The sequence below is a fragment of the Juglans regia genome, chromosome 12, assembly GCF_001411555.2.
Source record: "Juglans regia cultivar Chandler chromosome 12, Walnut 2.0, whole genome shotgun sequence".
NCBI lineage: Eukaryota > Viridiplantae > Streptophyta > Magnoliopsida > Fagales > Juglandaceae > Juglans > Juglans regia.
The window spans coordinates 21,785,429-21,813,062 of record NC_049912.1 but is presented as its reverse complement, the minus strand read 5'-3'; the positions used below and the strand labels follow the sequence as shown (position 1 = coordinate 21,813,062).

Here is a 27,634-nt window from a genome sequence, read left to right as displayed (position 1 = left end):
AATATACAGAAATTTTATAAAATAAATTTATTAATTGATGTATTGTATTATATTATAAATACTTTTTTTTTATAATATATATCATATTATATAAAATTATATTAATTTATATTAATTTATGAATTTAATTTTATACTATCGTACACTTTTCATTTGAAAACAATAAAAAAGAAAATTTTACGGAACGGCGACGACAGACGTGGCAGGGCGACGGCGTCGCCCTCATAAAGAACATCCGCGTTGCTTTGACCATTGACGACAACCTTTTCTCGGCCTGTTTCGAAGCCCTCAGAAAATTTAGATTAGGGATTTCGATGGCACTTTTGCATTACTTCCCGTCCCAATTCTCATTGCTTCAATACCTCAGACACCCAGCCATTCCTAACGCCTCTCTCTCAGAGACTCCAGTTCCACCATCAATCTCACCTCAATTTTCTTCAATATCATTCTCTCGACAAACGTCTGTTCTTCGTTACCCTTCGTTTCAATCACTTCGCTGTAGCCCGAGCTCGAGCTCTTCAGTACAGGATGAAACCCTCTCTTCTTCGAAAATCTTTATAAAAGGTATATTTTGTTCTAAATGGTCTATAAATCTTCAAACGTGGAGACTTGTAGGAATGAAGCTCAGAGGTTAATCTGTATGGGTGTTTCATTCTTTTTGTAATTTTTCAAGATTAATTGATTTTGAGGTTAAACAATGTTGATAATGATTCGAAATTTCTGAAAACAAAAGAATATTAAGCATAAGCAGGCACTTTTTTGCATCTTTCTAATTTTCTTTCTTCATAGTTGCGGTTGCACTTAGGGTGACCATATTCTCAGGCAAGCCATGCTACTTTTTGTAATTTGGTTTAATTGTTAATATTTTCCAGATGAAGTTGTCCATTAATTCTCTGCAGATAATAACTATTTTTCTGAACCCTTTGGAGCAAACTGATGCAGGACTGCCTCAATCAATGTCTGAGGGACGTCTGCACAAGGCATTTTCACACTATGGGGAAGTAAGCCAAGGTGAATTCTTTGCTTGTATATTCTTTAGTTAGGAAGTTTGTGGAGGCAACTTCTAATGCCCTTTCTCGTGGTTTCACAACCTTAATTATTAAGACGGTTGATCTCTGTATCCAGGCTGGTCTCTTCCTTTTCCCTATTCTCATTTCCCTCTTGTCGAATATAGTGTAAGCAATGTTACTCTTCATTCTTGATTTTATTTATCATCATCGGTCACACTTTTTGATGTGGCTCATTTAAATTGGCTTTATACATTTACCACTTGAATAAACAACTACTTAAAATTTGCCACATCACCAGGTGCGACTGGTAGTGACAAAACTTGAGATGAAGGATAACATTTCTCATCATATATATCTAATTATAACAAAGAAGTTGCTGAGAGGAGTGGCTTCGTAATAGGTATATTTTAGACTATTTAGTTAGCTGATACGAAAACTTTACGGTGGTTTCTGGATTATGTCCTCAGTTCAAGTATATCAAGGCGTGCTGGTAGTGTTCTTGGGGCACAATTAGATGACAATGTGTCTGGATAATGGGTTCAGATGGTGATAAATGCAAAGTGCCTATATTCATGCCATGGAGGCTTTCTGGGTTGTGTGATGGAGTCATTGTAAAGTCAGGCTGGAGAGTTGAAGAGAAGTTCATTACCATGTTTTGAAGTTATTACTTATTACATAGGGCGCATTGGGAGATTTCTGTAGTTAATCCTTAAGCATACCTTATCTCATTCTTGATGAATTTTATCCATACTTTTTTTTTTCCTTTTGTGCATGCTTCTTTCATGATTCTTGAATTTGGAAAAAAAAACATTTCAATGATTACATTTTTTTTTATTGATAAGTAATTTCAATGATTACATATAAACCTCTGTTTAACATTTTCTTTCAGTCAAACTAGTTGTGGATAGAGATTCTGGACAGTCTTTAGGATTTGCGTGTATCTGGTTTACTAGTGAGGACACTGCCAAATTGGCAGTGAAAGAGATGAATGGAAAGGTATGCCCTTTAGTAATAGTTTGTTGTCCTTGATAAATCAGGGAACCAATGAGATTTCTGTCATAACTTTGGAGCTGGTTTGTGGTTCAGTTTTTTGATGGCAGGTTTGTCTACGTAACAATTGCGAAGCCTGGATTCATAAAAAATCGGAGGAGAGCAACACACTACAAGTTCTAGTCCAAGAGTCTGGGTTATCCTATCCCTCCATGGAGCTTAAACAGCATTTATTATTTTCCTGTACTTATTTAGGTTTTGTTGCACTTTTTTTGCCCATTTCGTTTGTACAAATTTTGGTACTCTTATTTGTGGTGTTCTCTATATGGACAAAACCATTGACAAAAGGAATGTTGTTCTTCATCCTCGATCACATATGTGATATGTCTTAAGTGACTGTCTGTTTAAGAAGTAGACATATAAAACTACTTAAATATGTCACATCAACAAGTGTGATCGGAGATGACAATATTTAAAATAAAAAATAACATTACTAGTTGAAATATAAAAGAAATGGAAAAAGAAGCGACTGTGTATTTGTAAATGGATAATTTGAAATTTTCAAGGGAATACTTTTTAACTCTAGGGTGGTGTAAATTGATATTTGTGTGTTTTAGTTCCTTTCTCGTGCCATGTTTTCCTTTCACATCCCAACTACATTAAGGCTACGTTTGAATGTTGAGTTAAGCTCATTTGAGTTGAGTTGAATTCTATATAAATAATAGTGAGTTGAGTAGTGAAGAGAATTATGTGAGATCCATCTAAACTGAGTTTAAAATGTGTTTGGATGTTAAAATGAGTTTAATACTTTTTATGAAAAATTAAAAAATGTTGTAAGTCTCACGTATAAAGATGTTTTAAGTTGAAAAAAGTTGTGGGTTCCACGTGTAAGAAGGTTTTGAGTTGGGATGCGTTTAGTAATTTGAGAGTTGAGTGTTTTGATGTTAGACTCAACTTAAAATTAGATTGAACTCAGTTGAGCTGAGTTCATTAACCAAACAAAGCCTAAATGAAGAGAGAAGAGTTTATTCCTTCTCCCTTGGTCTCCTTTAAAATGAGGCGGTGGGTTCTGTCTCTTCTCTTTTAATTTTTATCTATTTTTTTAATGGTGTCCAAAAACTTAGTCCCAACTAATTTTGATGGTGCACAGATCTTCGGTAAGCGGTTTCTCGCAAGTACACCTTATTAATTTAATGGAAAATTATTCTAATATGATAGTCCCTAGAAAGTGTTTGCACTCAAGAGATTTGAATCTTAGATCTAGATGGAGCATACCGCAAAGACTAAAACCTTTACCATTTCAACCAATATCAAGTTTAGTTTTTATCTCCTCTAAAAAATCATCCTTTGTTTTTTTTTTGTCAAAGTTTTAAATTTGTCGTCGCACATCACACAACCTCTACACACACCCAAAACGCTTGGTAAGAGGGCCCCCATACCTAGCCCGCCCTCCTACCAAGCTATTGGGGGCAGACATGGGTACCCATCCGCTTGCCCATACTATATAATTAGAAAAATCATAATTTAATTTCATTCTATTATCTCTCCCTTACTCCCAGTCTCTACTGCCACTCAGCATTCATCTTCTTCTTTTGTTATTTGTCTCCTCTAACTCTCTTATTTTTCTCATTATCATTCTCCTCATTCGTTATTCTCCTCATTCTTCTCACCTTCTTCTAGCTTTCTTCTTACAGATCCATGGTATTCGTCGAAAGATCAACAGCCATGACTATTGGTCTCTACAACCATGACCTTGGTCATGGGTCTTTGTGGAGACTCATGGCCAAGCCGTGATTTTGGGTTTTCACAACCCACAACCAAGTTTGGTTGTGGGTGATGCTATGAGTTTGTAGAGCCCCACGATCAAGCCGTGACAATGAGTTTTTGCTACACACAAATATGGCTTGGTTGTGGGTCTACACAAAGACCCACGACCATGGTTTTACTGTCTGTATCTTTGTGAGACTTACAGCTACGTTGCCAAGATGTGGCGACATGGCCATGGATAAGTTGTTCTTCATTTTTTTTTTTAAATTCTAATTTGATCAGCGTATTTGACATTTAATAAACATTTTGAGATTTGAAGTTGGATATGTGTGATTGCTTATTTGGGATTTTGTTGTACGAAATACAAATAGTGAGTTTAAAAATATGCCTGTTTGTTAGACAAAGGTGAGTGGATAGCCCCTCAGAGCGAGGTGGAAAATGACAATCTCGCCCATGCGGGCGAGGTTCCACACAATTTATGAGATTCATGTGCCTTTTCATGGGTGCATAGGAGCCCCTTTCGATCTACAAAATGGGAATTGGCATTCAAAATCAATCAATCAATTAAGATTTTACAAAGCTTGTACATCAAATCATTTAACTATCTCAATATTCACTTTAGAGTAATGCTATATACAGACGTAGAATGTAAATATCGTGCAGTCGCTTTGAAAAACAGTGAGATCCATTATTAAAAAGTTATTTTTTTATATGAATTTCGTATTTATTCATTTTTTTAAATAATTGTACAATACTTACATACTCACGACTGTAATTATTATTTCTCTTCACTTTATTGTGTATAGGCTAAAAAACGTGAGAGATTAATTATAGCAATTTGTTTAAAATCATTTTCCAATTTATGTTTGTTATTATTATTCAAAAAGTGTACACAACGTGACATAGAATCTTAATCATAATATAAAATCTCATCATATAATTGGTCCAACAGATTATATAATAAAATAAAAATAATGTTAGATACAGTAATTAAATATATAAGTATCGTAAAATTCTTTTAAAAAAGAATAGTATTTATAATAAAAAAAATATTTTTTATATAAATTTTATATTTACTTATTTATTTAATTTTTTTAGAAAAAACCTCTAGATAGTCGGATGATATTCCTTACTTTACCTTGATTAATAAAATCTCAACATATACTAGACTTACGCATTTATAGTGTGATCTAGTTTATTGAAATCTTTCACTCCCCTCTCCCCAGCGCCTCTCTCCTTGGAATAAACTCCTCTCTTCTCTTTTGACAATATCTTTTGAAGCTCTTCAATTGAACTTCAAAACAATAGCAATACCTCCTTCCACTTTTTTCAAGTTAATAGTTTCTTGATTTAGATGTGATAAACTATAAAAGATTCATGTTTATTGCTATACGATTTACATAATTCTATAGTTTTTTGAATAATCAAACCAATTACATTTTTAACAAAGAAATATGACAATTGTGAGTGGCTAAATTGGTAAAGGAAAAAATGAATACTTGAGATTAAATCAAGAACAGAAAAATATCATATTAAATACAAAATTTCTTTCTATACATAGCACTCAAAATCTCTCACTCAACCCATTAGAAAAACAAGAAAAAAAAAAATAGAAAAAAGTCTATCAGCATGCCTTTGCGTAGCTTTCTCTAATCCTCGTAAAAAAAAAAAAATTCAGATTGTGTTTCGAGATCTACTAAGGGCAGGTTTGTAACCTTAAATAAAATACAAAATTCTCGTATTATCTCATCTCATCATTACATCTTTTTTAAATCTTTATATAAAATATAATAAATAATTCAACTTTTTTAAATTCTAATACACATTTTTTAAATCTTAAAATAAAAATAATATTAAAATTTAATATTTTAAACTTTAAAATAAAACATAAAATTCTCATCTCATCCCTCAAAAACTACCTTAAGAGAACTCGTGATTCCGAAAAAAAGTGTCCAACCTCACCCATTTATATCTCTCTAATGGAAGAATCACTTTGACGGAAACTTTGAACAGTACAACATCAAATCCCTGCATGAAGACATGAGTATTGAGGGTTTGAGAGAGAGATAAAGCAACAATCGGAGGAGAGGGAGCGAGAGAGAGTATTTTAGAGAGAGAGAGCAACGAGGGAGGGAGAGAGAGAGGAATAAATGACATAATATAAAAATATTTAATTAGCTGGATGTGAATGTATTGTCTATTTTGCCGTAATCCATACGTGGCGGCTACTCATTCACGGATGTGAAAGCGGATATTATATCCGACCCGCTAGTAGCGTCTTCTTTCTTTTTTTTTTTTTAATTACACATTACTTTCGCTTCTACAACTGCGAATGTCATTATCATGTAATAATTACTCATTCAGATAACGCATACCTCTTCCGTACGGACATACGTGGATCACTCCACCCCCACCCACCCTTTGTCCTTACACACAACCTGACACCTTTACGACTTCAGCCGTTCGATCCTCGCGTGACGCCGTTTCGAGTACCCCAGCCCTAACCGAACCTCCGAGATAGCGCCACGTGTACACTCCCTGTAACTCCTTTAATTACCGATTCACCACCACTTCTTGCGGGCGCAGCGAAAACTCAAACTTTCTATACCAACTCTAGAAGAAGAAGACTGAAGAAGAAGCAGCAGCAGAAGAAGTTGAAGGAGAGTATAAGCATAGCCGACTCGATGCACCTGCTAAATGCCGTCATGGCGACTCGGATGCTGACTCGGAACTTCGAATCGGAGGTCGGCGATAGCGGCATATCGTTCGGATCGGTCTGGTGGTTCGTGTACGCTGGGATATCGTGCTTCCTGGTCCTCTTCGCAGGGATCATGTCCGGCCTTACCCTTGGCCTCATGTCCCTCAGCCTTGTGGACCTCGAGATCCTCCAGCGTAGTGGCACATCCATCGAGAAAAAGCAAGCAGGTCCGATCTCATTATGAACTGCCCCTTCCGCTTTTTATCCCCCGATTGCAACTAGATAACGCTTTCGTTCCGGTTTTAAATTATACTCTATGTTGCTTTTTTGGATTTTATTTGCAGCTGCTATACTTCCAGTGGTGCAGAAGCAGCACCAGCTTCTCGTGACTTTGCTTTTATGTAATGCCGTTGCCATGGAGGTAATTGCTTTGTTAATTTACTGGAATATATCTTTCTAATTATATTTGTGGCGAACTTGGTTAATTGGGATCTGTCTCTTTCGAATCATTCTGAATTTGATCCAAGTATTAAGAATCTGATAGCATGTTCGTATATAGTGTGCATTTATGTATCTTTTAATACAATTGAATAATGATGTATAGACAACCTTTTGTACAACCAACTAATGCCATGCTGCCACTTTATCAAAGATAGTTAATTATTTGTAAAATCTGAATTTCAAATTTTACATAACTGTCCTTCATTTTTTTTTTGATAAGTAAAAATATTATATATATAAAATGAATAACCAAGTACACTGATGTATACAAGAAAACACCTTGCCCATTGACCCCAATAACCCAAAAAATCCGTGAAAAACAACCCAAAATACACTAAGCCCAACCCCAACCCCAACCCCTTGTTTCCCGTAGAACTAAAATGCTACAACCCCAACCTCTTATTTCCTCCTTTAGAACTAAAACTTCACAATGCCCTCCCTTTAGACTTCCCTCTAGTTGAGCTATCACCATTAGCGTCGTAGTTGATTGCCCAATGAAGACGCTGTAACTCCTTGCTTTTCTTGAAACTTGATTTGGTTTTAAGCACATGGCTTGCCTCAATCACAGTGATTAGTTCTTTAAAGTGGTCTTCACATCCTCCATGTGAAATTTCCATAAACTGCTGAATCTCCCTAACTTTAGGCAGAATCCAACCTGATATTGGAGGAAGAGAGACCAAGGAAGCAACATTACCCCCAGACACAGCATCCAACTGCCCTCCCGCCTCTCGACATTCCTCTAAGGCACCAACGCCAAGCTCATTGGTTCTCTAGCAACTCCATCGGTTCTCTCCAATGGTTTCAGGCCCATTGGCGATTCTGGGGTGACAGCAAGTTCCTTCACCTCTAGGGTGGTATCGGATTCTACATCTCTTTCAGACCTCGGCAGTACACCATTTTCGTTCAACTCCAACGTAGGAGCCATAATTTCTTCAAGGACCAAGGGTGTCACAATAGGCGAATGGCATTCTATTATTGATGTCTCAACGCCGATAGTTGTAAAGAGAATTGTAGAAAATGTTGTATCTGCATCATTACTCATTGCAGTTACAGCTATAAGCTCTGACATTTGCAATGTGCAGGCCCTTCCTATTTATCTGGATAAACTCTTCAATCAGTACATCGCAATTGTCCTCTCTGTAACTTTTGTTCTGGCTTTTGGGGAGGTATGTTATTTTACCAACTTTCATACACTTGCCAGTTCCTCTACTATGTTTGTAACTACACTTCATTTATTTATATGGGATTGATTATTCTGTTTTCTTTCATTTGTCAGGTTATTCCACAGGCAATATGCACAAGATATGGACTTGCTGTAGGGGCCAATTTTGTATGGCTTGTGAGATTTTTAATGATAATTTGCTATCCAATAGCTTATCCTATTGGAAAGGTAAAATCAAGTCAGAATTTTATAACAATTTGTGAATGTGAGATTTGCATAGTTGTTGCACATTGGAGGTGGTTTCAGAGAAAATTGCAGGGTTTTTTTTTTCCCCCCCCTTTATGTGGAAAAAACTGTTCTCACAAACCTCTCCTTTACCCTGTTTCTTATTATTGCTATCTTAGTACCTTTGTTAGTTATAAAACAGAGTTGCAGAGTGAAGCTTTAGGAAGTTTATCTTCCTTTGTTTATGTGCCCTGAAATGGCTCAATAATGGGGAACGTTTTTGAGGTTCCATACAATATTAAAGAACACTTTCATGAACGTTATGGCTAATGTTCTAAATTTTCTTCTCCTGGTAGTCTTTTGATTGATACTTACTCCTCCTTCACACTTAAAATATATGCGATTCAGGTTCTGGACTGGGTACTGGGACATAATGAAGCATTATTTAGACGGGCTCAGCTAAAAGCTCTTGTCTCCATCCACGGAAAGGAGGTAAATCCCATTGTAATTATAAAGCACTGCAATTATCACTTAGTAAAACCATTAGTGTTCAGAATGTGTAAGCTTGTCTTGGCTTTTTAATTCATAGCATAGCTTTTTGTTCTTTTTATGCTTAGGCTGGGAAGGGAGGTGAACTTACACATGATGAGACAACCATTATTAGTGGAGCGTTAGATTTGACCGAAAAGGTAACAACGTGACTTGAACTGTTATGATTATGGCTATTTTTCTATTGTTGTTTGCTTGTATTTGAGCATTTTTAGAGTTTTTGGTTAGTCCTTTAACTGTTTTGATGAGTTAGTATTTTGAATTTTTAAGAAAACTAAAAGATTTCTGGATGCAGCTGAGGACGTATTTTATTATTTACTTAGGAAAATAAGGGGGGGGGGGGGGGGGGGGAGGGGCATGCTTTGATGGTTGATAGTGCTTTGCATGCCACGTCCATTTCTTACATTGCATCCACATACTTCCTTCTCTTCATTCAAATTTGATAGCTAGCTACGATTTAATGGAAATGCTTTATATTGTGAGCTGAGTTCTTTGAAGTGTATCACTACGCACATACTTCTCCAAAATGGCTTTGGTTGGTTGTTTCTACATACTGCCATTTCTATAACCTGCACCTTTGATATTATTTGTGGGTGGCATTTTAAATTCACCCCTCTTGTTTTGTTTTTCTTTTTACTCAGACTGCTGAAGAGGCTATGACACCAATTGAATCAACCTTTTCTTTAGATGTCAACTCAAAGTTGGACTGGTAACTGCTGCTGTCTCAATTTTGTTGCTATTATTTTTCTGTTTTTTCATCCATCTTCGCTGGCAAAATGCCAAGAGTTATATTTTCTTTCTAAATTCTCTTATCACTTTACTGCCCACATTCTTTTACAATCAATTTTGTTCTTCAGAAACTTGTTAGAATATGTCGAATTTATTTTTGTGGAGATCATTGTTCCACTATCATTCTCTTAAATATAAAAGGTAAAGACTGTTCGGAATATGATTTCGAAGCAATGTTGAGGTTGTGTCAAAAAAGGAGTTATTCATCTCAGTGAAACTTTATCTTATCTAAATTTTGCATTCATACTTCCTTCAATGTCATTCCACTCACTCTGGTATGGTGTACTAAAATATGTGTACATGCCTTTGCTACCTATAAAAGAAATGTGTACATGCCTTTGCTGGTTGCATATTTCTTTTCATGGCAATGCGTTTTAGTGAAAAGCAATGCATATTGACTGGCATATTTCTTGTAGCTTTATGAAACAATGTTTTCATTCCATGTTCCAATCTAATCGCCTAGGGAAGCAATGGGAAAAATTCTTGCGCGGGGTCACAGTCGAGTTCCTATCTACTCTGGGAATCCCAAGAATATAATTGGACTTCTTCTGGTGGGTCAGAACATGAAGCTGTTGACAAAATTTATAACAATTTATGTATTACCTGTTTGCTGATTCTGTAACTTGTTAATTTCTATTCTCTTACCTTTTCACTTTGGGATTAGGTAAAAAGTCTACTCACTGTACGACCTGAAACAGAGACCCCTGTCAGTGCTGTTTCCATCCGCAGAATTCCACGGTGTGCTTATTTATATCTAGATATGTGTATTATCTCTCTTTCAGATATTGACTCTGGATATTGGCTACCACTGTGCGGGTATCACCAGGGTTCCTGCAGATATGCCTCTATATGATATATTGAATGAGTTTCAAAAAGGTAGCAGTCATATGGCAGCTGTGGTGAAGGCTAAGGGGAAAGGCAAGATTCTTCCTCCAACTCTTGATGGAGAAGAACCCGAAGAGAACAAAGGCACTGATGATAACTCTCAATTGACTACTCCTTTGCTATCAAAACAGGATGAAAAGTCAGATACTGTTGTTGTCGTTGACATTGACATGCCTCCAAGGCCTATCAATATGATTAGGCCACCTTCTTTACAACGTAATGATGCGGCAAGAAATGGTTTGTCTCATTTGTCAGAGGATATTGAAGATGGTGAAGTCATTGGCATCATCACTCTGGAAGATGTATTTGAAGAACTACTGCAGGTAAAGTGCATCCTTCATTTATCTATTTCTTTCTGTCTGCACATTTCTTCAGTCGCCACAAGACATGGTGGTGATGATTTTTTCAATCAATGCAGGAAGAGATTGTGGATGAGACAGATGAATATGTTGATGTGCACAATAGGTATATGGCATTTCAACTATAAAGATTCAACGGCAGTAGCATAAAATGTTGCCAAAAATAAAAATAAAATGACAATGGATGTTCTGAATTTCTTTTTGTAGAATCCGTGTGGCTGCAGCTGCTGCTGCTTCATCAGTGGCACGAGCTCCATCAATTCGGAGGCTAACGGGGCATAAGGGAGCGGTAAGTGAACATTATTTATTACCCTACTTTGGTCTGTTTTTTATTATGTGCTTGAGTGCTTCTTACCTATCAGCTAAAGTAAGCTATACCCAGTGTGAAGAAGACAAGATAAACTAAGATCATTGTAGCGTTGAGAATCAGGTTTCTATAAGATAGTAATTGCAGAAATTGACGAACTAATTAACTGGGTCCCTGATCTTGTGGTGGTGTTTTTAGGACATAGAGCCACGGTCTGTTAGCACTCTATAGTGGAATCGTGTTCCATTTTTAATTTTTTAACCCAAAAACTTTTGAATTGTAATTCTCACCTGATCAAATATTATAAATAATTTATAGATTGCATAGCTTGGAAACTTGGAATGAACTGAGATTAAGTTTCTCTTTACGTTCATGAAAGAGTGGATTCAATGCAAGAAGTGTGTAACTTTTGAAAAATATTTATAAAAGAACTTTACTTTCAAATAGTGGGATAAATATATAAGATTGGCTTTGAGCTCTTTGCATGTGGTATTTGTTTGAGTTGATAGGTCAAGTTTTTATATATTTACTTCTGCAATTTACTGCATACAAAACATGATTATTTTCCCCGTGTACATGCAGTCCTAGTAATTGATGCAAATTTTACTCTATTTTCTTCACTATGATTCCCTAGGGAGGCCAAGGCAAGCAAGGGCAAACCCCAAAGAAAGAAAGCAACTGAAGATGTTTTAATTTCCATGAGGTCAAAGGGGACTTCTGAAGAACCTCTACTTGACATCAATAAATGAATGTATACTCCAGTCAAGTCGTTCGACTCATTAAGTGGTAATTATTTCCATACAGAAAAGGAAAAGGCAGTGGTGCTGCTTGTGTGGAGGGAGAAAGAACAAATATGCCCATGTAATATTTTTGTAGTCTTGGAAGTCAGTTTGATTAGGTTGAATTATTTTATTTTTTTTTATTTTTTTTATTTCAACGTACTTTGGCTTTGAAATATATGCATTATGTAAAATTAATCATTATGTGAGCCTCTCTATCTGCTAAAGAATTGTAATGAAGAGAATCCAAAAGTGGGGAGCGGGCAGGTTGGGGGAACAAGAAAACCACATCGTATTTGTTTTTCGTCAGAAGATAAAGCTGGGAGCTGTGAAGATATTTTAAGCAGATTTTGTCCGGGAAAGATGGTGTGCATTGTCTACATGGAGCCCTTCTTTAATGTGCTCTTCCTCCGGGTTGGTTCTCCTTATCCTTCAAAATATATTTTGATAAATAAGGTGTCTTTAGAGGGTAGCTTTTTTGTTTGGGTTGTCACCTTAGGAAATATGTTAACTACTGTTAAATTTGAGAAAGAGATACATTGTAATAACATATTGGTGTTCTATGTGCAAGTATGTTGGGACGTGTCTAAAATATTGCTTTTATATCTGTTGTAAAATGTTAAAACAGGATTGCGGTTACGGGACTAGGGTTTACTCTGCAGGGGTAGGTATGAAGGGCCTGCCTTGGAGAGATTTCTCGACATTTAAAAAAAAAAAAATTGTTAAAACAGGTGAAAAGGGTATGATGTTAAATGCCATAAAAGAGTTGAGTGTCTCTTCTCTAATACTAATTTGTTTTCGGTGAATTGGAACGTTGAATTCCATAAAGATTTTTTGAATTGTTTTCTCCAAAACTAATTGATTTTAGTCTGATTGATAACTCATAGTTGGACGAATGAGAATGGGGAAAGCATTTATTAGATTTCGCTATATTGTGAGCTGGCTCGAGAAATATAGGCATAAATAAATGTTCAGCATTTTTGGGTCATGTTTCGGCGATCGATGGAGTTGTTGACTCAATAGAAATTCAGACTGCATTCAAGAAGAACAAAATACTCGAAATTGATGATATCAAAGTTAAAAGCCATTGTATTCAATACCTACTTTTTTTGGATGCTGTTCAGTGTTCACACAGTGACCAGCTCCCAAGTCAGTCACTAGTTTTCCAAGTTCAAAGACTCTCGTCAAAAATAAAAGAAGTTCAAAGATTTTCTGTTCTTTATTTTTCCTGCTACTTGATTATATCCTTTTGTATATTTTCAGTGTACAAGGATTGTGCCCGTGTCCTTTTTACTTATAAAACCAACATGACATAAAATAAAATTTTCTTGGGTCCAAAATGAACTCCCTGGCTAAGCAGCTGATTAGAACTGGATTGGGGTTGAAATTAGGATGGTGCACAAATTATATAGAGCGAGCCATAAAGAGAGAGAAATGGGGGGGGGGACTCAATTGTGATGCATTTATTTAAAAAAGAATGAAAACAAAGAAGACCCTGTACATGTATCTTACACAATATCCAGAAGTTCCAGCCATAATCGACTTGTTTGGAGCACAATTTCTGGACATCCCGGCTATAACATGTCAAAATTCTGAATCCAATTTAGGAGTCCATCCTTCCAGCACTTGGAATGTCAGTCACATCACATGTTTAGCCATTCAGCTACTGCATGGCTAAGCTTAGCCTTTCACCATCACAACCTGAACTCCAAAATTTGTTTCCAGCCAGTTAATTCCGTTCGTCCCAACTCAGAAGAATCACCGTGCACTTCCATATGATATAAAGCCGTGTCTGCTGCTCCCGGACGTGCCTCAAGCACCGCTGCCATGACTGGAGCTTGGGGAGTCGAACTGATTCCCAATGCCTTGCCATGTTGATTTAGAGAAATTGCCAAGGTAATACAAGACTTATGCTTTTAATAAGACTTATGAGAACATATGCTTTTAAAGGCAGGGAGGGTATGGACAAACGTGAGGGACAGTGCATTGTGGGTGACAAGTGTTGGCTTCTGACTGGGGTTGACATTGCAGGGTCCCATTTAAGCAAAGATGCCAAGGCAGACGCATCAGCTTGTCTCCCTTGCCAATTCACCTGGAAAAGGACTGCTTCTAACTGATCTTAATTTATATTTTCAAGCTCATCCTTGTCCCTGTAAGGCATTGTTTTGTCCCTCTGTACATGATACAGCAAAAACAAACCCACTGCCGCTGTGCTGCCTGCATTTCCGGATCCCTTTGGATGTACTTGGTGGGATGTTACCAATATGTTTAGCTATAAAACAAAAAGGGTCACATTTAATTCTGCTAGGTTTTACTTTGGGATTTAGAACCTTTCTTTTAAAAAATAGTATTTAACTCGTTTAGTGCCACAAAATACGTTTGTTGCATAGCACTTGTGTCTTCTGTACTCATCCATGTCAGCTTCAATTGGGTTAGTAATTTATAGTTGGACTCTATTTGAAGGGGTACACTATGCTTGGCATGGCACTGTCATTGTGGTTAGGGACAATAATTCAGGAACAATGTGCACCATCATGAGTTTCCCAGAAAGAAGAAAAAAAGCCTAATCATGAATTGCGATAAACTGTCGGATCGTGAGTTCCCAATCTACCTAAATGAATTCGAGAAATGGGTCGCGGCGAGTTTAAATAAGCTAGCTCAGACAAAGGAGATATTGTGGTAGATTTATGGCCAAGATTAATCCAGTGTCTGACTCCTGTAAAGATGAACCCTATGTTCTCTTATCTCTCACTCAATTTAGAAATAAGCCAGACCCTTCATATCAATTCAGTCAAGCAAAATAGCCAATCCCTTACCCTTAATGATTGGTGGTTCTATTATTCTATATCTCTGTTGCTAATAAGAAAAGAAATTAAAGGATTTATTTAAGCTAATTGCATACTAGTTGATTCAGAGTTGCAACTTGTTAGAATCCTGACCAAATAGCCAAGCTTTTTATATGGTGGAAAGTCTTTACTTGACATATTCACCTTAGATAAAGCTGGGCTTTCCTTGTTTACGACAGTAGCATACTGCTTTGAAATTTTAACTAATAGAATCTCATGCTTTCTCTACTATAGGAACTGTTTTTTTAAGTCCTTTCTTTAGGATGATAGGGAATTTTGCAAGGCTTTTGATTTTTGGGCTCTTGTAAGTTCAAACCGCCAAAAACTTTCTATTTTTTGGGTTACTGTCCCAAAAGTTAAAGAAAGAAAGAAAGATAAAGCACAGTTTTGCATGCACACCTGCATTCAAGGAAGTGCATGGCCTTCTGCAACTCTATTAACAAGTAATAGTTATCATGAATATCTATTTGATATGTTACATACAAAATTTAGATTCTCAGATCTGTAACAAAAATAGAACAAATGGAAACCCTTGGAAAAACTATAACATATCAGATTATGAACAACAGAGGGGAGGGAAAAAAAAATCTGATGCTCCTCAAAATCATCTCACATTCTGCTTCATAGGCTAAGAGTACTTGTGCAAACCAACAAGCATAGAGATGCACATCCACATGATATAGAGCTTCCCTCTCTGCTGTCTCACCATTCTCTTCCACTTTTCAAATCTCCTACCCATTTTTCTCAGTATATTGTTTATTGCAGTACTGATCAGCCATGCTCAGACTTTGGTCCAGATTTATTCAGATCAAATCCTGCGTGGCATAGGATTCTGACAAAACAGATTGGGTCCACATGTAACACTTCAAGGCCACGTCAAAGGGTCCACCTGTACCTCCACAGTGCATGGATATCACGTGCAGGTTCTATCTCTAAAACTCATCTTAAAACGTCTCTTCTTCCATAAGTTAAAAATGCTGCCGGCCATTGACTATTGTTGCACTTGTTTAAGCAGTAGTCCCAAGTACAAAACACGAATCTTATCTTCAATAGTTGCTAACCCCACGGGATTATCCCTTTCTGGATCATGATTGTCCTTTTTCACTTAAGCAGTATTGAAACAAACAATGAAGGACCTTTTGGAGACCTTGTAAGGAGTGACCATTCAGAATTTAAACAATTACTTATTTCATGTAAGCTCTAATACTTGGTGTTATTGAAGAATATGAAGTGCTCCAGCTTTTAGAATTCCAAATTATCTAATATCTTCACATGAACTTTCAAAATCTTTTAAACATAAAATGGCCAAATTTATGGTCATTTAATGTAGGACTGCATGGCTCGGCTCAACAGAAGCAGAGCTTTTGCTTCGAAAGTTGTACATGTTATACATTATATTCTGAACAAATATGGAAATATGTGGCAGAATGAAATACAGTGTTCTGTACTTGTTGATTGCACAGTGCACATTCTGCACCTCAAATATCATAGATTGTCTCATAATCAGTGACACTTAGGGTGAAAAAGTGGAAATATGTAAGAAAAATGATAAACACACATCAATTTTCACAACACATTATACAAACATGTTTTAAAATGAAGGGTAATTTAGTAAAATACTTTATAAAAGTAACATCACTTTATAAAAATAGCCTCACTTTAAAATATGTGTTGTAAAATATATTGTAAAATGTGTTGTGTGGGTATCATTGCTCAATATGTAATATGCAACAGGACATGATAACAAGGTAGATATTTCTGTAGATCAAAAAATCACAGTAAAACTTATGACAGATACAATAATTCCTTATATCGCCCTCCACGTGTCCAATCATGTTTAATTGTCATGTAAAAGAATGGCAAGGAAAGGCTCTCACACCTTATCTTTTAAGAAAAAGTATGAAGATAAGATTATATGGCATCTAAATCTCTGTGGACCTGTTGGATTAATGTGCCGATGTCTAGCTAATACTGCTCCAGATGTGATGGAAGAAGATGGGGTTTTGGCCCTACTGATGAGTCTTATTACTTGAAACTCAATGGGGGTCATATTTGAAGGCAGTTGCAGATTGGGTGCAAATGACAGGGACCCTTAAGAGTTGCTTCAGAAACTGATATGAAAGGGAAAATTACTCAGATGGTGGGGAGTCTTTCTTTTGTTGAGTCTTGGTTGGATCTTTGTAAGGTACAATAATGACTGGAAGTAGTGGATCTGTGTATATAGTTTAGGATGTGACTAACTGGGACACCACGATCACAACATTCCCTTTAAAGAAACATAGATCATAGAAAAAGAGTTCCATGTTTGAAACAGAGGGAGAGATAGTGAGAGTTCTTTTAAGGGTCCCTTTGGGCATAAACCCTATAAAAGATGACAACTCAAATAAAATAATGTTTGCCAGGTGGCTCAGAGGGAAAACAAAGTTTGTTAAATGTAATTTAAAGGTTAAAAGTTTAATCAAATTAGTATCATTGTTAAAGAGTTTAGTCAAATCAATATCACTAATGGATATTGAGTTGTTTAAACTTTTAACCTTTAAGATCATAACACGATACTGGACTATGTAAATATATATGCAGAGTCCTCTTCAATACAGGTAAGACTGTTCAACTGGGCTGGTTTTTTTCCCGGCCTAGTCTGAGATCTGATTTCGGGTTCTGGCCAGGATCAAACCAAGGCCGGAACCCAGGTTGAAAAATCCGGACCTTTCCGGCCTGGATACGAGTTACAATAAATCCGGTACCCGGGTCTTTTTTCGCCTCCTAAAGAAAACCCCCCCACCCTGAATCTCTCTCTCTCTCTCTCTCTCCATTGGATTTTTGGGTTTGGCTTTCCAAGAGAGAAAAATATAGAACAGATCTGGCTTGCAAGAAAGTAAAACCCTAAGTCCGTGCCTCCTCGCCGTGACCCCATTGCTGCCACCGCATCTCTGTCGCCATTGGCCTTTCCCTAAGTGCCTGCCTCCATCGTGATCTCGTGAGTCTGCTCTCTCTCTCTCTCTTCATTAGATTTCTGGGTTTGGCTTTCCAAGAGAGAAAAGTATCGAACAGATTTGGGTTTGGGTTAAAAAATCCAATGGAGAGAGAGAGAGAGAGGGAGATAGAGAGAGAGAGCAGACTCACGGGGTCACGATAGAGGCAGGCACTTAGGGAAAGGCCGACGGCGACGGAGATGCGGCGACGAAGATGGGGCGACAACAATGGGGTCACGACGAGGAGGCACGAACTTAGGGTTTTACTTTCTTACAAGCAGAGAGAGAGAGAGAGAGAGAGAGAGAGAGAGAGAGATTTGGGGTGGGGGGGTTTTCTTTATGAGGCGAAAAAAGACCCGAGTACCGTGTTTGTAACCCATATTCAGGTCGGGAAAAAACCCGGCCCAGTTGAACAATCTTAGCAAACTGTACATGAAGTGAATTAAACAATACTGTGAAGGACCCTGTTTTAGATGATTAGATAACATTTTTGGGATAATATGCCTGTAGTGATTATTTCAAGATATATTTCAAGATGTATTGTGATGTAGGGATGTTGAATAATTGAGTTACTTTAGCAATAAATAGATAAATCACTATAGAGTACATTCTTTGATAAATAATTTGTAGAAGAATGCATAAAGTAGAAGCCATAGGATTGATTATTTCCTTAATCTCCTCATCTGGGATAGTATATTAAAGTATTGTGATCAAGTCTTTATTATTCCTTAACATTCATCCTATGAAAATTAATACATATCTCTCGTTGAGAAATATTTGATTTATAAAAAAATCTTGTATAAAGAAGTTTACACACTGACACAGTTTAATGTGATTTATCATATTGTAAATTTCTCTTTATTGTAAAATAGAGTTAATGTATTACATTAAACCACATTAGTGTGTAAAATTCTTCATATACGATTTGTTTATAGACCTAACTCTTCTATTTTTTATTTATTGCTACTTTGTCAGAAACAATTTAGGGTTTGTTTGGGAACACAACTGTTCTCAGATATTCTCAGACTACTTAAATATTATTCACAAACTATTCATTACTATTTCACTATTATTTATAGATAAGATGTGATATTCTTAGTATTTAAACGGAACCTTAAACTCTCATGGATGAATAATCTCGTCATGAAAAATAATTTTTCTCTATGTAACCTATAATTGGAAATCACCTCTTTTATTAGTGACATCAATTTGAATTGCTTCCAAAAATGGACCTATTGAACAACCGTAGTGGATGCATCTCCATTTCAATCCTCCCCCCTTATCACTTGAACGTCCAATTAGTATCTTCTTTTTGCAACTCTCATTTACTTTAAAACAAAAAAGAAAGAAAGAAAGGAAATACACTCAACACCTTCACACTATTTTGCTCATCAAATTATCAAAACTCAAATATTACATCCTTGAACCATCAAATTTAAAACTTAATATCCTGATATTCAATCATGGCCCCTGAGATTAATGAAAACTAAGCGATGTACAATTTTGACGGTCAGACTTGGTTGCAAAGTGTCAGATTTTGATATTTTGAGAGTGTTTTGGTAGATTGATGTGTAAAGTATAAAATCTTTAATAATTTAAGCGTGCGGTGTGTGTGTGTGTGTATATATATATATAGACATATCCTACGCATTAGGTAATGAGAACTACTACAGTCACAAAAAGATTATATCAAAATAAACTCATAAACTGACATAGATTCATATGATATATTATATCTATTTTATAATAAAAGTATCTTTACATTCTAATGTAGCACATCAAGTCACGTAAGTTTATTGATTTATTTTTGTGAGATCTATTTATAGATAAAACATTTATCTCAGGTAGCAGGTATTGAGTAGGTTAATCCAATTGTGATAAGGTGATTATTCTTTCATGTATTTTGCATTCAAACATAATTTTGGCAGCCTGTCGCAGAAGATGGAGAAGGTGGTATTATTATGCAACAGTCAAGGCCGAAGTATATTCAAAGTTCTGAAATATTAGAGGCCCATTGAGCCACGGGAAGAAAAAGCAAACAACTTTTCAAGTTCAAAAGCCCAAAGGGAAAAAGCTACCCAGTTTTATATCGGCAAATTCCGTAGATTCACTCCAATGGGAAAATGGAGGGAGTTTGACTTCTTCAGTAAAGAAACGACAGGGGAAGCGAGAAATAGTTTTCCATCGGGGTTCAAACTTCAAAGCTCGAACTCTGGTCCATATGTAAATAAATTAATGTCATAAGATCAGACGGTGATGAAAAAAATTACCTCAGCTTCTATTAATTAATTTATTTAAGTTACTGGCCTGCAATTCGAAAAAAAAAAAAACGAACACCAACCTCTCCTACCAGTCGTAAGTGTGTAAATCCGGAGCTTTCGAGAGAGAGTCGAAGATGTCGTGCTTGGCGTCTTGCTGTGTAGCTTCGACCTGCGGTCTATGCACCTCTGTGGCATCAGGGATCTCCAAACGCTCGGCCAGACTTGCTTACTGCGGTCTCTTTGGTTTATCGTTAATTGTTTCCTGGATTCTCCGGGAAGTCGCAGCTCCTCTCTTGGAGAAAATCCCATGTGAGTTTGGATTCCCCCCCTTCCACTTTGTAGCTTATTCCCATTTGGGTTTGTGAGATTGTTGAATATACGATATGAATTGGGTTTACTCGGTTTCCGACGTCGTTTCCTAGTCAAATTGGGTTTGTCATACGGCTTGGTTATTGCTTAGCGGGGATGCTCTTATTTGGGTTGCTTAGTTTGATTTTCTTTAGTGGCTTATTCGAAAATATGGATTTACTTTAGTGTGTTAAAGCTCTTTTTATATTAGAAATCGATGGCTCTTATAATAGGACTGCCTTGTTTTGTTTTGCTCTCTTTGCATTTAATTCCAAAATTTTCCTAAACTGGGTTTCTTTTGCTTTTATAATATTGAAGCCTGTTTAATAATGTTGTATGGTTTTCGGATTGATTATGAGAATAGTTGAAACGGCCAAGCTGATTTTGTTCTGCATTATTTCGGACAAACAATCTGGAAAGCCAGTGAAAATCTGGTGAATTAAATGATACGCCAGTCAAAGGAATTCAGGGCTTGTTAAGACTGGTTGTAGGTTTGGTTATGCATAGTACATCTGGGGCCAAAAATGAACTTCTTTATAACACCAAAGAGTTCCTAATTGTGACTTAATTTTAATTTAAAAATTGGCTTACCTGTGCAGTAATAAAAAAAAATCCAATATGGTTATAATTTATATTTTATTTTGTTAGAAATTTTTTCATTTCTCTTGCGTTAACAGGGATAAACAGTTCTGGTACCCACACAAAGGAATGGTTTCAAATACAAGCAGTTCTTCGTGTGAGCATGGGGAATTTCTTGTTTTTTGCAATTTTTGCCCTTATAATGATTGGGATAAAGGACCAAAATGACAGACGTGATTCATGGCACCATGGTGGATGGATTGCAAAGATGGTGATCTGGCTTTTGCTTGTAGTCCTTATGTTTTTCATTCCTAATGTTGTCATTTCCATCTATGGTAAAATCTTCTTCCATGATTATGGTATTACAGATTTTTTATGTTCTGTGAGTTTTGTTTAGCCAAGGTTGATTTAAGATTCTGTATGACTTGTCCTGGAATATTTGTGTTCTTCCCATATGTCATGGAGAGGGTTATTGTCAGAAGTTTTTGCTGCTTTATCACAATTTTTGGAGTGAAATGTTGGAATGAGCTGTAATAATTTGCTTGGAACAGCAGCTAAAATTAAAGTGGCATAGTCTTCTTTGCACTTTGATACGTACGATGTTTAAAGGAGTTTTTCATTCTTGATTTTATGACTTTCGTGCATGTCGTGCATGATGCAAACTCATCATACTACTTTTCAGCCTGTACATGCGACACATGGGTTTTCTGTAATTACCATTCCCATGTTCACCCATGGGATTTCTCATAGTTCCTAGGCACAAAGTTGATTAGAATTCCATTAATGAAAGGGAAAAATTACTTTTCTCCTTGTTGCTGTAAAATCTCTCCGCTGCTGTGATATTGCTATGATACAGAGAAGCTATTGATCATATGATCAATAACAAATCTCACCGTTCCCAAATTATTTTTTTCCTGGCTTTGAAAACCCTTGCGTTTTGAGTTTTGACACCATATATACGACTTGAGAACAGATGTACCACACCGGTGGGAAGAAGGAAGAGGGGTGGGGGCACAGTTACATGGCTGGTTTATTTTATTTTGATGCTGTTCACCTGGGGTGGCTGCCTTTCCTCCAATGATTCAAAGTTGTTCATTCTTTTCTGGGACATGATGCCATATATAATTGGTTTACTCAAACTTTGTACTTGCAGGAAAGATATCAAAATTTGGGGCAGGGTTATTTTTATTGGTTCAAGTAATTATCTTACTAGACTGTACGCACTCATGGAATGACGCATGGGTTGAAAAAGACGAGCAGAAGTGGTCGGTTCAAGTTTTCAATTCTTATCAAACTTTCTTTCACTGCTTGATTTTAAATATAATCTAATAAATGGCATGCTTTTAGGTATATTGCTTTACTTGCCGTGTCAGTTGGATGCTATATTGCAGCATTTGCGTTCTCAGGAATTTTGTTCATTTGGTTCAACCCATCTGGCAATGACTGTGGCCTCAATGTCTTTTTCATTGTCATGACCATGATTTTGGCTTTTGTGTTTGCAGTTATTGCATTGCATCCTGCGGTAAGCATAATTTTTATGTTTTTTACTGGCCCATGTCCATAGTTTTATTTTTTTTCACCTGTCTAGCAGCAATGGTAGGTCACATGATGTGGTTAGCCCACCTCCACCCATGGATCTGAGACATTCTTCCTCATATAGTTTTATGCATGCCTGTGATGTAATCATCCCTGTTATGATATCAAAAATCAAATGCATCTGATGTACTTAGTAAATTCTCTGAATCCCATATTTGTTCTATTGCACATAAAGGAATTAGCTTTGACTAAATTTTTCCTTAAAATGATATAACTGTCTTGATTTTTGAGTCATAAAAATTCATAATTGATATTCTTAATATCTTCCGGACAATCAGAGAGATCTACATTAATATTGTTATGGGGCGGCTCAAATTAAACTAAATTTGCAATCTATACAGCCTTGAGGGATGTGCTAGCCTCTCTAGACAGCATAATCTTTTTATTGACCTAACAAGACTCAAACTAGTAGCATTAAGGCACACGGTTTACTACGGTACACCTGCCAGATGCAAAATCCATTGTCAATTTGTTATTTTTCAATACTCTTTACCAAAATTTCCCTTCATAACTGGAATTGCCTTTTTCACACTTGATGCAGTGCACTGTAATTCATGTCTTGACTAACTTGGAATTTGGTAGGCATTAACCAGAGGAATGTGAGCTCTTTACTCTACATTAAAGATAAAAAATGGTCTTTTTCAACTTGTATGACGATTATGACTGGAACAATCAGGTGAATGGAAGCCTTCTGCCTGCTTCTGTGATATCTCTCTATTGTGCTTATGTGTGCTACACCGGTCTCGCCAGTGAACCTCGTGACTATGCATGCAATGGTCTGAATAACAAATCCAAAGCAGTTACCACAAGTACTCTTATTCTTGGGATGCTCACGACTGTTCTGTCTGTTCTTTACTCTGCTGTTCGTGCTGGATCTTCAACAACATTTTTGTCACCACCATCTTCACCCAAGTCAGGTACCCATAGCTATATGGAATCCTTTCTAATTTTTACACATTTTGAGTGGAAATGCTCTAAAAGAAGTTATTTGCTTGGACTACTTGATGAAGTTGATGTCCAAAAATGAAGAAACAATAGTACTTTCATTGTTCTACTTCATTGTAGAATAAATTCTCGGATGCTTCATGGCTTCACACAATGTTCACAATGGGATTACTGAATTGAAACGATGCTGGTATAGCTGTCACGATTATTTCAACATGTTCTATTTACTCGGATGTTCTCTCTTTGCATCTCTAACCATCCATGGCATGTGACGGATAAGGTAGTGAAAGGCCAACTCACTTGTCATGGTATGGGGATGAAAGGTCTGGATCCTGTGCCTTTTTGGTCTCACCTGCAGCTGCATGGAATGAATACTGGCTACATCAGAACGTCTTGAGCAGAAATGTTTTCTATACCTAATGAATAGGTGTTCTGCTGGGCATCTTAGCGGTGCCGGATAGGGGAATTTTTGTCATTAGTGAAGTTATTCTAGTATTACCCAGTCATTGCATGCTGTGTGTTTATAATATTGTTGAATCTTGTCGCAGCTGAGAAGAAACCTCTTCTCAAAGCGGAGGAGATGGAAGAAGGAAAGGAAAAGAGCAAGGAGACAGAAGCGCGTCCAGTTAGTTATTCTTATACGTTCTTCCATGTGATATTTGCTTTGGCTAGCATGTATTCGGCTATGCTTCTTTCTGGATGGACCAACTCATCTGAGAGCTCAGACCTCATAGATGTTGGCTGGACATCAGTTTGGGTTCGGATCTGCACAGAGTGGGTGACTGCGGTACTATATATCTGGTCTCTTGTGGCTCCTATGCTTTGCCCCGATCGTGAGTTCTTTTAAGTATGCTGTTCATGATACGTCTAGCATTGCTAGAATCTGTTATTATGTGGATAATTAGGTGATGGAGCCTAGAGTTAATTTGCCTAATTTTTTCTTTTGGTGGAAAAAGAAGGGGATGAAAGGGGAAAGGAATGTAACGACTGTAGTCTGTCGAGGGTTGTAGTACCCTTCTGTACTAAGGTTTGCATATGTTCAATTATGAAGTAGATATTACCTAGAAATAAATGTGTTTGTTCTTCCTCTTCCTCGATTTGTTCTGAATTTCATTTCTGTATTTAGAAGACAAGGAATGAAAATAAATATCATTAAGTTGTTCTTGTCCTGGATCTACTTTGAAATGGGCAATAGAGCATTTTACCATCCATTCTTGCAAAATCATAAAATGCATTGCTTTGGTGAAGTGATTGAACAACCTTTGATGGGAACCATAATGCGAGAATGGTAAAGAAAAATTGAGAAAAAACAATTACACAACACAAGATTTACGTGGTTCGGCAATTTGCCTACGTCTAAGGAGCTGCAAGGGATTTTTATTTAGGAATGTTGAAGTACATTGTGAGAATAAGAATTTCACTCAATCCAAGCTCTCTCACTCTTTTTATCTCCTCACACTCTCACTACAAAAAAACATTGTTTTGTATGTAATTTCCTCTTTCAGCATTTTACTTTTATGTGCATTGAGCAGTGCAGTGAAAAAATCCTAAGGCAGTCATTTTTTCGTATATTCATTTGAGTAGTGTCTGAAGCGAACTTTCTCTCTAGTGTTTGCTTGAGCGTCAAGTCAAGTGAGACTTGAGTGAACTCTCAGGTTGAGTTTCGCTCGAGCTGACTGTTGAACACTTATTGAGTGAACTCTCTGCCTGGGCTTCACTCGAGTCCAATGTCGAGTGCCTGTTGAGCAAACTATCGAGTCCAATGTCGAGTGCCTGTCAAGTATCAACTCCCCATCATCAAGTAGAGATCGAATAAAGTGATATTTGATTTGAATATGTTTGTCCTGGAATGAAATGATGGGTTCTTGACAAGGAATATGACACTCTGATTATCACTGTAGAGAGTGTCATGATTGTTCTTCTTACCCAATTCCTCCAAGAAATTCTGTAACCATACCATCTCTTTTACTGCTTATGATATACCAATGTACTTAGCCTCAGTGGTTGACAGTGCTATTGTCTTCTGCAAATTTGAATCCCAAGACACTGCAGTACCATCAAGAGTGTATACAAAAACCTGTGGTACTCTTCCTATTGTCAGTATCACCTACTAGGTCAATATCAACATATCCCTATAGCTTTAGATAAGTTCCTATAAAACAAAGAAACGTATCTGAGGAGCCCTTAAGGTACCTCAGGATCCACTTTACTGCCTCTCAATGCTACTTTCCTAGATAAATCAAAGAACCAATAGCTGAGCTATAGGGTACCTTACACATATGATCACGCTCCTCTTCTGACTTTGGTGATTGATCACTGGTAAGTTTGAAGTGACTTTCCAAGGGTGTACTTACTGGCTTTGCCTTGTTCATATAGAACCTGTTAAGCATTTTTTGAACATAATCTACTTGTGAAAGTCTCAACGTACCTCTGACTCTATCTCTGATAATTCTCATGCCAAGATTTGTTTTACAACTCCCCAATCATTCATTGTAAATTGCTTTGAAAATTGTCTCTTTAGATCATTGATCTTCTCAATACTGGACCTTGCAATAAGCATACCATTAACATATAGTAACAGAATGTCAAAATACCTAACATAGCAGCAGTGGTCTGCCTAACATCTATAATGTACCCTGAATTGCACATAACACTATCAAATTTCTTATGCCACTGCTTGGGAGCTTGTTTCAGATCGTACAAGGTATTTTTTAATTTGCAAACCAGACTCTTCTTCCCATGTACTGCAAATCCCTCTGGCTGATATATGTAGATGTCTTTTACTAAATCTTCATGAAGAAAAGTTGTCTTGACATATAACTGCATGCTCAAGATATAAATTTTCTGTAACTACCAGTCTTAGTACTAACCTGATAGTGGTGATTTTCACCACTGGTGTGAAAATATCATAGTAGTTACTGTCTTTCTTCTGCTCAAATCCTTTCACAATAAGTTTGGCTCTATACCTCTCGTTGTCGTCATGCTTGGTCTTTAACCGGTATACCACTTGTTGTGTAAAGCTTTCTTTCCTGTTGGAAGCTCAGTCAGCTCCTATGTCTGATTCCATAATAAAGAATCTATCTCTTCTTTCATGGCAAACTCTCACTTGTTCAAATTTTTATCCTGTAAGATTTCTTCATAATTCTGTTGTACACCACCACATGTCAACAAAATATAGTTCAAAATATAGTGCAAATTGTAGTTGCAGGTGTGGGCAGCTCTGGATCAGTTTGTGGAATAATAAGAATGGGTGTGTTGGGCCCACTTTCCCCATCACTCTCGCTATTGCTAGGCACTATAACCTCTGGTAGGTCATCCATGCTTACAAATCTAGACTCATGAGGAATTGCATTTGTTGATGTACTGGACCTGTCTTTGTACTTAATTTTCTCATTGAAAATTACATTCTTGCTACTGATGATTTTATGACCCAGCTCATCCAAAAGCGATAGTCAAACAACTCATCTTTATAGCCAATGAATAACACTTTCTTGACTTGGTATCAAACTTGTTACGAGCATCAGAATTAACATTAACATAAGAAACACAACCAAAGGTTCTAAGATGAGAAAGTTTCACCTCTTTCCCTCTCCAGACTTCCACAGGCAGTTTGTATTCCAATGGAACTGAAAGTCCTCTATTTATCAAATAAACTGTAGTGTTGATTGCATCTATCCAGAATGTAGGTGGTAACCGAGCATGCAATTATTATACTATTGGCACGCTCATTGATAGCTTGTTCATGTGCTGAACAACACCATTCTATTGTGGGCTCCCTGTAATGGTCTTCTCCATTCGGATACTGTGTGCTGCACAGTACTCTCCGAATCCTCCATCAATGTACTCTCTGCCATTGTTAGACCTTAGGCATTTCAGTTTCAGGTCTATCTCTATCTCAACCTGCTTGAACACATCAAATACGTCAAATTTAAATTTCAAGAAATGAACTCATACTTTTCTGTTGTAATCAACTAATCATCGATGAATGTGAGGTAGTATTGGGAATCTCCAAGTGATGGGACTGGAGAAGGCCTTGATAGGTCAGTGTCTACAAGTTTCAGCTTAC

At 36.8% G+C, this 27,634-nt stretch overlaps 3 protein-coding genes across 3 annotated transcripts; all 3 read left to right on the top strand.

The window, feature by feature from the left end:
* The first annotated feature begins 150 nt into the window (after nt 1–150).
* On the top strand, nt 151–2,373 carry LOC109005896 (glycine-rich RNA-binding protein 3, mitochondrial-like). Its single transcript, XM_018984984.2, has 4 exons — nt 151–564; nt 943–1,011; nt 1,900–2,006; nt 2,097–2,373. Exons 1-4 carry the CDS (start codon nt 315–317, stop codon nt 2,181–2,183), a joined length of 513 nt encoding a protein of 170 aa, XP_018840529.1. The 5' UTR covers nt 151–314; the 3' UTR covers nt 2,184–2,373.
* A 3,962-nt stretch (nt 2,374–6,335) lies between these two features.
* Nucleotides 6,336–12,613, top strand: LOC109005895 (DUF21 domain-containing protein At4g14240-like). Its single transcript, XM_018984983.2, has 13 exons — nt 6,336–6,692; nt 6,810–6,886; nt 8,049–8,132; nt 8,243–8,356; nt 8,762–8,845; nt 8,971–9,042; nt 9,544–9,611; nt 10,155–10,242; nt 10,356–10,429; nt 10,518–10,899; nt 10,995–11,041; nt 11,143–11,224; nt 11,877–12,613. The coding sequence occupies exons 1-13, from the start codon at nt 6,452–6,454 to the stop codon at nt 11,922–11,924; spliced, it is 1,461 nt and encodes a 486-aa protein (XP_018840528.1). The 5' UTR covers nt 6,336–6,451; the 3' UTR covers nt 11,925–12,613.
* Nucleotides 12,614–20,100: 7,487 nt separating this feature from the next.
* LOC109005897 (serine incorporator 3) lies at nt 20,101–24,733 on the top strand. The gene is made up of 6 exons (XM_018984985.2): nt 20,101–20,409; nt 21,126–21,362; nt 22,181–22,292; nt 22,375–22,549; nt 23,300–23,540; nt 24,117–24,733. Exons 1-6 carry the CDS (start codon nt 20,235–20,237, stop codon nt 24,413–24,415), a joined length of 1,239 nt encoding a protein of 412 aa, XP_018840530.1. The 5' UTR covers nt 20,101–20,234; the 3' UTR covers nt 24,416–24,733.
* The last annotated feature ends 2,901 nt before the right edge of the window (nt 24,734–27,634 follow it).